General features: G+C 61.3%; 1 protein-coding gene across 1 annotated transcript in view; it reads right to left on the bottom strand.

Annotated features, from left to right (window-relative positions):
• Positions 1-5,005: 5,005 nt before the first annotated feature.
• The window catches only part of MICALL2 (MICAL like 2), a 24,218-nt gene continuing 21,003 nt past the window's right edge, over positions 5,006-8,220 (bottom strand). Inside the window, exons 14-17 of the mRNA XM_032259868.1 lie at positions 7,833-7,906; positions 7,046-7,160; positions 5,608-5,654; positions 5,006-5,234 (exon numbers count right to left, since the gene is read on the bottom strand). Of these exons, the coding sequence (XP_032115759.1) occupies positions 5,149-5,234; positions 5,608-5,654; positions 7,046-7,160; positions 7,833-7,906 (322 nt within the window). The 3' untranslated portion in view covers positions 5,006-5,148. The remainder of the gene's footprint in view (positions 5,235-5,607; positions 5,655-7,045; positions 7,161-7,832; positions 7,907-8,220) is intronic.

The following is an 8,220-nucleotide window of genomic DNA, read 5'->3' as shown; positions in this document are numbered from 1 at the left end:
AAACGCCCTTCGAGTCCTTCTGAGGCCTTCCCAGCCCTGGTGCTCCGGCCCCTAGGCCAGGGGTGGGAGGCTCCTCCCTCCCAAAGCAAAACAGGGCCCCACAAAGGTGAGGGTGGGCCTGGCGGGGAATGGCTGCTAGGGACGAAGCCTCCGTGGCAGCCATCAGCCTCTCAGCATCTTGGGCTCCATACAAGGCCCCTTCTTCACGATTCCCCAAGAAGCAAGGCATGGCTGGCCCTGACGTCCCCGTGAGGGATGTGGAGGGGGCGGGGGAAGCCAGGAGAAGACCCAGGAAAAGATCCTTCTTCCCGGATACCCTCACGGAGGCCACTCGAGGCTGGAAGGACACCGGGCTGCAGAGTCGCAGGCCACAGAGATTTCTACCTGCGGGTAACTGCGGGCTTCCCACAGAGGCCCTCCCTTAGGAAGCCCTCAGCTGCAGCCGGGCAGCAGAGCCACATGGGGGGCCCTCGCTGGAAGGAGTCAGAGCTCTGCTCCCTGCCTCCTCCCAGATGGAGGCCAAGGCACAAAAACCAGGTCCTGCCCATTCCTGCCCCCTCCTGTCACGGGGACAGAGTGATGCCCACAACCCTCTCTAGTTTCTGTGAGGGGCTTCATGGTACAGGGCATGGCCATGCCCCCTTTGGAGACCCCTCCAACTCCTGCCCCGCTAGGAGCAGCCCTGCTGTCCCCACCCCAGCCAGACCCACCATGGCAGGCTGAGGGACTCGGAAGGCCCCTCCCCTCTCTGGCCTCAAAGCCCTCCTCTGAAAAGGGGTTTGGAGATAGCTGAGGTGCTTTCCGTGGGAAGGGCCAAGCCAGCTTCTGTGTGTTAGGGCCGGAGCTGAAGGAGGAGGTCTGGGCAGGGCAGATGGGACCTGCAGGGATGAGGGGGCCCTGCTAGGGGTCCCCGCCGTGGAAGTGGCTGGGGTCTGTTCTGCATGTCAATCCCCCACTCCCTATGGGGCAGTTCAGCTATGACATGCCCAGGCGGGGACCCCACAGGCTACACAGATAGGGGAGAAGGTGGTCTTTGGGCCCAGCCGGGCTGTCCCCACCACCCAGCGCTACTAGGGCTGGGCTCCATCTCTGGGCCCCAGGGAACACGGCATCCCCCAGTTCTGAGATGCCCTGGAAAATCCGCCAAGAGACCTTGTGCTCTCTTCCCAAGTCCCTCCCTGTCCTTCCCCTGCTCAGCTCAAGTCCGGGTAGGGCAGGAGGTGCCTGGGGTGTGCCCACTGGTAGTGGCTCCACTACCCACAGATCTGATTTAACCGTCCCACCCTGGGCAGGGCAGGGGCAGCCCCCAGGGTCCCAGAAGGATGAAACCAGTCAGGTTCAGGCAGGTCTGTCTCCCTGGACCAGTGGACCAGCTAGCAACCCTGGGCCGGTTCCTAGTCCCCTTGACAGGTGAAAGGACTGAGTACTAGAGTGGCCTTAAACACTGGTGTGATGCATTCATTCATTCACTCAATAAATACCCATCAGTTTCCTGCTGTGTGCCCGGCACTGTACTAGGCACTGAGGACAGCGTGGCAGAAAGATGAAGGAGTCCGGACCTCTGGAGCATCCGTCACAGAGAGGAAGCTGAAACCAGTGTCTAAATACAGGTGAGTTCCGAGTGTTGGAAATAAATCAGGGTGGCTGCTGTGTGCTCACTCCTCTCATCCCAGCAGTTTGGGAGGCCAAGGCAGGAGGATTGCTTGAGGCCAGGAGTTCAACACCAGCCTGGGCAACATGGCGAAACCCTGTCTCTACAAAAAATTTCAGCTGTGTGGTGGTGTGTGCATGTGTTCCCAGTTACTTGGGAGGCTGAAGTGGGAGGACCACTTGAGCCCGGGAGGTCAAGGCTGCAGGGAGCCATGATGGTGCCACTGCACTCCAGTCTGGGCAACAAATAAGACCCTGTCTCTAAAAAGAAATCAGGGTGAGGGGCAGGAGCCTTTCTTAAGAGGGCACAGTTAAGCAGAGATCACAGGAAGCCAGCCGTGTGGAGTGCAGGGGCACAGCAGCAGGGCCAGCGAATGCAAATGTCCTGTGGCCCAGAGGCTGGGCAGCTGGAGCAGAAGAGGCGAGAGTGATGGGAGGTGAGGCTGGAGGAACTCCTGGGAATCAGCCCCAGCCTGTCCCAACTTCTCGAGGGGTGAGCACGAGTCCCCACCCGCTGCCCCTGCCCTCCCACAGACCAGTGCCCTTGGAGGGCTGGCCTGGCCCCATGTGCCCATCCTGGAGGGGCCACTCCCTGCCCAAAAGCCACCTGCCTCTCCAAATCCAAATTCCAAGCATCCCAGTGGAGACCCTGCCCCGCCCAGCCTTCCCTCCCTCCTCGTCTCCCCTGCCGCAGCCACACAGGGCCACTCAGTGTCCGCTCCCCACGCCGGAGCTCAACAGAAGGGCCACACTGGTCCCTGAGCCCAGAACACTCCTCAATCCAGCCCTTGCTCCTCAGACCCGAGGCTGCAGTGTTGAGGCCAGCACAGACACAGGGGCCACCGAGGGTGTAGGTCAGGGAACAGTTCCTCCCCTTCCTCATATCCATTCAGGAAGGCTAGCTGTTCCTGGCCACGTCTGCAGAGAGAAAGCCGCCGTTGTGCACTGAGTGCTTGCCACGTGCACTGAGACGATGGCCTGGAGCCTCCTGCAGGTGTGGGTGACGTCCGGCCGGGCCACTAGCCAGCTGCATGCCTCCACCCTCCCTGCAAGTTGTTGGGGGGTCATGTAGGGTGAGTGGGGCTCAGGCTGATGGTTCCACATTGGGGGTGCAGCCACATTTGCAGCCAGCCCCACCTGTGCTCGAGAGGCTGCTTGGGGGTCCAATGCCCATCCTCACAGCCTCACAGGGACGTCACAGGGCCTGGCCAATGCCCATGGTCCCAGGGCTGCATTCCTGCCTGTCTCACCATGAGGGTGACACTGGGGTCTGCAGGTTCTGGGCCCCTGGTGGACGGCAAGGATATCCCACAGGGCTAGCTTACTGCCCGGGGGACCTGACCACTTTCAAGGACTCTGATCACTGAGCACCAACCATATGCCCAGCCCAGAGCCCACCTGGCACCCTAAGGCTGCTTCTGAGGTCCCCAGATACAGGGGGTTGATGGTGAGGGCAGAAGCTTCCTGGCCCTGAGGTGGGACACACTCCCCCGTGGGTTCAAGTCTGCAGCAGGACAGAGCCCCAGGTGCCCTTGCCCCTGACTTGCTGGTCAACACTCCCTTCACGTTCCTGTCTCAAAAATGCTACGCAATCCCCGTGCCCCGGCCCCATCCCACCAGGATCCCAAGGGTGGCCTCCCAGGCTCCAGTCCCCGACCCCACCTCACTTGCTGTGTGACGTGGGAGAGCCATAGCCCTCTCCCAGCCTCAGTTTCCCTATCTGGAAAACAGAGCTTTTCCGGGATCCCCTGCTGTCCCTCAACGCTGAGTGGCTCTCTGCCGCCCCCTGGTGGTGAAGAGGCCACACTGCCGTGGGTCAGGCCTTGGGACAGGAGCAGGGGGCCAAGGTCCCAGGGGACCCACAGGTTCATCTCCGGGACCCCGTCCAGGCTGCCCTCCACTGCATCATGCTCCTAACACAGCAGAGGCTGGGGACCTCTCAGAACCACTCAAGGCACCCAGTGCCCGAGGAACAAGTCCCTGCCAGCCCAGGCCCTGACAAAGCCCAGCTGCCTCCATCACCCGCTCTGCGACTAACCTCCACCCCGCCCAACACACATCTTCAAGTTTCCAGACTATTGCCCGTGCTGTTCCTTCAACAGGGTACACCCTGCCTGTCCAAGGGACCTTAACTCCTCAACATCCAGGTGAGAGCCCCCAACCCCCGCAGAAGTCTCCTGGGAGTTCCAGGGTTGCACAGCTGCCGGCTACTGCCTCTCGGTCCTTGGAGGGCAGAAGGGAGTTTCCACCAACATGCTCAGTCCCAGTGGCCCGACTCTAAGAGAGGCCTCGACCAGGCAGAGCATGGGCCCCTTTCCCCACTCATTGCTGTGTGCACATGGCCTGTGGCCTCATCTGCGGGAGCCCCTTTCCCTCTTTGGTGGGAAACAGAGGGCACAGAGGGAGACAGCTGGAGTCTCACCATCACCAGAGGGCAAGAGGGCACCTCTGTGCTCCACCCTCATCACTGCCCCAGGCACACCAGTGGGCCCCTCTGACCCTCACATGGCCCCCAGGCAGCCCATGTCACCAAAGGCTCAGAGAGGGCAGTGCCCTAGCCCAAGCTGCTGAGAGCAGGGCAGACTGCAGAGGCTGTGCTCCATCTGGGCACCCCAGCCTACCCGCCCTCTCCATGCCCCACACCAGGCACACTGAAGGCCTTGGAGCATCAGAGGCCCAGCCAGCACAAGCTCCCCAGGGCCCATGCACACACGGCAGGGACTCCAGGCTCTGAACCTGCTGGGACCCTGCTGGGAGCCGTGGGGCTCCTGACCCAGGAGGAGAGCATTGATGTTTTGCCACGGCTGAGGGCTCCCCAGGACTCCCCCAGCAGCTGAAACAGTACAGCAACAAGCAGCAGAGCCCCGCCCCTCCCAGCACAGATGGAGAGATGGAAGCCTGCAGGGAAGCTGTGATCCCGGCTCAGCGCTCTTCCCACAACATCCACTCACTAGAAGTCGGAAAGTGGCACATGTCCTGGAAGTGGCCCACGTCCTGCTCTGGCCACCAGGAAGTCACCCTGACCAGGGTCAGTACTCACATTCCTCCATCCCAGGCCCCAGTCCTGGGAGACCGAGGTCACAGGTCTCAGGCCATGGGTATGTGGGGACACCAGCACCCAAGAGTTCCCAGTCTACACCAACAACGCCTCTGATGCTCCCTCTAGCCCATCTGTGCCAGGAAGCTAGGAAAATGCCCACCTCCAGGGGCCAGGCCCAGAGAGGGTCAGCTCCTGCCTGAGGCCACAGAGCACATTCGTGCTGTGAGCAGAGCTGGGAGACAGGCAAGACCCCGGGCAGGTGGGAGGCCGCCCAGGGGCACCGAGGCAAACACGAGGGTGCAGAGGAGGCCAAGCCCATGTGGTCAGTTTCTTTATTGAGGCCACAGACCGTAGCGCAGGTCCCTGCTGTCCACGTGCCCCTTGCGGGGACAGGAGGCCCCTTCCTGAGTCCGTGTCCCAGTGCTGGGTCCGGGCCGGCCCACAGCCCCACGGGCCACTCACTGGGAAGTGCTGCTTTTGCTGCTTTTGCTTTTTGGTGACCAGATCTTGGACAAGCGGAACTTGGACTTCTTCCTCTGGAGGTCTAGAGGACGGGTAGACAGCGAGGCCACATTCATCACAGCACGGCCACGGCCCACACAAGTTCCCCTGCAGGAAATGTCCTTCCCTGCCATGGGCCGAAGTCCTCCTGGGGCCTCAAAGCCTGCAGGAAGCCCTGTGCCCTCCTGCATAAGCACCTGCTCCGACCAGGCGCCCCAGAGGGCTGGTCCCCACCATAACTACATGGTCACCAGCTACCCCCTGGCCCTCTTAGTGGCAGGAAGGAGCTCTCACCCTCAGAGTGAACCTGCCCATCCAGTCACCAAGGCTGAGCAGGGCCCCAGCACCACCCTCCCAGCAGGAGTCCCAGCCCACCCAGCCAGCCCACCTGCCCCCAACACCCCCAGCCCAGTCACCCAGCTTCTCAATCATGTCCCGCAGCATCTGGTCCTCCTCTTGTTCCCTGAAACGGAACCAGACTGGTCGTAAGCGACAGCAGCAATGGGGACGTGCTCTGGAGGGGCCCACGGACAGTCTCCAGCCAACCTCACCCCAGCCCTGAGCCCCGCCTAGCCCCATGATACCTGGCCCGGGAGCCTGCTCCCACAGATGCCAGGTCCCCACCCTCTCCAGGGCCAGCCCCTCAACAGTGACCTGGGATAGGAGGGCCTAGGCTGACCACACCAGAGACCTGGACAGAAGGACCCTAGCCTAACCCATGCCAAGGCCCCTTCACGCTCACAGAGGGGCTTGTAGAGGTGGGCTCCAGCTGCCAACCTGCGTGTCATGCCCGGGACCCCCATGAGATGAGACAGGAAAGCCATCAGTCATACACAGCCCTTGTGGCAAAAAGGAGATGCATGTGGCCTCAGAAGTCTACGTTAAAAAATAAGTCTTTATGGCCAGGCTCAGTGGCTCATGCCTGTAATCCCAGCACTTTGGGAGGCCAAGGTGGGTAGATCACGAGGTCAGGAGTTTGAGATCAGCCTGGCCAACATGGTGAAACCCCGTCTCTACTAAAAATACAAAAAATTAGCCGGGTGTGGTGGCACAAGCCTGTAATCCCAGCTACTCGGGAGGCTGAGGCAGGAGAATTGCTTGAACATGGCAGATGGAGGTTGCAGTGAGCCAGATCATGCCACTGCACTCCAGCCTGGGCAACAGAGTGAAACTCCAAAAAAAAAAAAGGAGTTAGCTGGGTGTGGTGGTGAATGCCTGTAATCCCAGCTATTTGGGAAGCTAAGGCAGGAAAATAATTTGAACCTGGCAGGTGGAGGTTGCAGTGAGCCAAGATGTCACCATTGCACTCCAGCCTGGGTGACAGAACAAGACTCTGTCTCAAAAAAAGAAACAACAACAACAAAAAAGCGGGACTTTTAAAAGTTCCTGGCTGGGTGTGGTGGCTCATGCCTGTAATCCCAGCACTTTAGGAGGCCAAGGTGGGCAGACAACAAGGTCAGGCGTTCAAGGCCGGCCTGGCCAACATGGTGAAACCCTGTCTCTACCAAGAATACAAAAATTAGTGGGGCATGGAGGTGGGCACCTATAGTCCCAGCTACTCAGGGGGCTGAGGCAGGAGAATTGCTGGAACCTGGGAGGTGGAGGTTGCAGTGAGCCAAGGTGGCACCACTGCACTCCAGCCCAAGCGACAGAACAAGGCTCCACCTCAAAAAAAAAAAAAAAATTCCTGATGGCCACGTGTGCCCCTGGCTGCTGCACCTAACGGCACAGACAATAACCACCCTGGACAGAAAGTTCCACGGGACAGGCTGACCCTGAAGGCTGGGAGCATGGACCAGACGACCAGTCCTGGCCTGGCTGGGAGGGCCTGACCCTGGGGCACCTGCCCCTCACCGGAGCCGGTCCTCGTCCAGCGAGTCCACGATGTCACTGCGGTCATTCACGGTGCTCACATACTGCTCCAGCAGCTCCTGCTCCCGCCGCCGCTCCTGCGGTGACTTCAGAGCCTCTGCGGGGACAGCTCTGTCAGCGGGAGCCCCCCACCATGCCCCTACAGAACACAATGTCCCCACCACCCAAGCACCAGGCTCCTCTTTTGGAGGTGGAAGGTGGGGTCTTAGGGGCACCCGGAGCAGATGAATGAATGAGTGAATGAATGAAGGAAGGAAGGAAGGAAGGCATGTCAGCCCGAGTGCTGGGGCCCTTCCCTGTCATCTCCCGAAAACAACACTCCCCGTAGAGATGTGGAAACCAAGGCTCAGGGCGTTGCTGTCCCCAGCCCCAGAGCAAGGAAAGGGCAGATGCAGGATGGCCAGGGCCTGAGCCCTCAGCCAGGGCACCCGGCATCACAAGACATGCCCACAGCTCACCCTGATTGCTGCTGCACTAAACGCCTTACGCAAATTGATGCGTTCCATCGTCACAACAGCTGTGTGAGGTGGGTGCGTCAAGCACCCTCACTCTGCAGGGGCTCAATCCAAGCACAGCAAGGCTAACTGCCTCAGCTGAGGATACACAGCCAGGAGGCTGGAGAGCCGAAACTCAAACCTGGGCCCGCGTGGCTCCGGGGAAGGTCTCACCACCAGGACAGCCAGGTGGCCTCACAGAGCCTGCCCCCAGGCACCCTGGGCTCCGCAGCATCCCCAGCTGGGGCCCCTTAGCAGGCAGGTGGGGGACGCACCAGGCTTGGCCATGAGCCGGCGCAGCTCCCCCTCAATGTCCTGCTGCTGCTCCTCCAGACGCTGCGCCTTGGACCTGCCGCAGAGACACATGTCTGAGGCCTGACCCTGCCGCCCCGTCCTCCGTGTCTGAGTCCTGACCCCGCTGCCCCTGCCCCTCTCCCGCGGCCCACCCAGCCCACAATGAGGTTCTGGACCTGAGACCTGACCCTGCCGCCTCGTCCCCCAAGTCTGAGGCCTGACCCTGCTACCCCGTCCCCCGTGTCTGAGTCCTGGCCCCGCTGCCCCTGTCCCTCCCCCGCGGCCCACCCAGCCCACAATGAGGGTCTGGACCTGAGACCTGACCCTGCCGCCCCGTCCCCCGTGTCTGAGGCCTCACCCTGCCGCCCC

Source organism: Sapajus apella, unplaced genomic scaffold, assembly GCF_009761245.1.
Source record: "Sapajus apella isolate SASKATOON/1434 unplaced genomic scaffold, GSC_monkey_1.0 scaffold112, whole genome shotgun sequence".
Lineage (NCBI taxonomy): Eukaryota > Metazoa > Chordata > Mammalia > Primates > Cebidae > Sapajus > Sapajus apella.
This window is presented reverse-complemented; position numbering and strand designations above follow the sequence as displayed.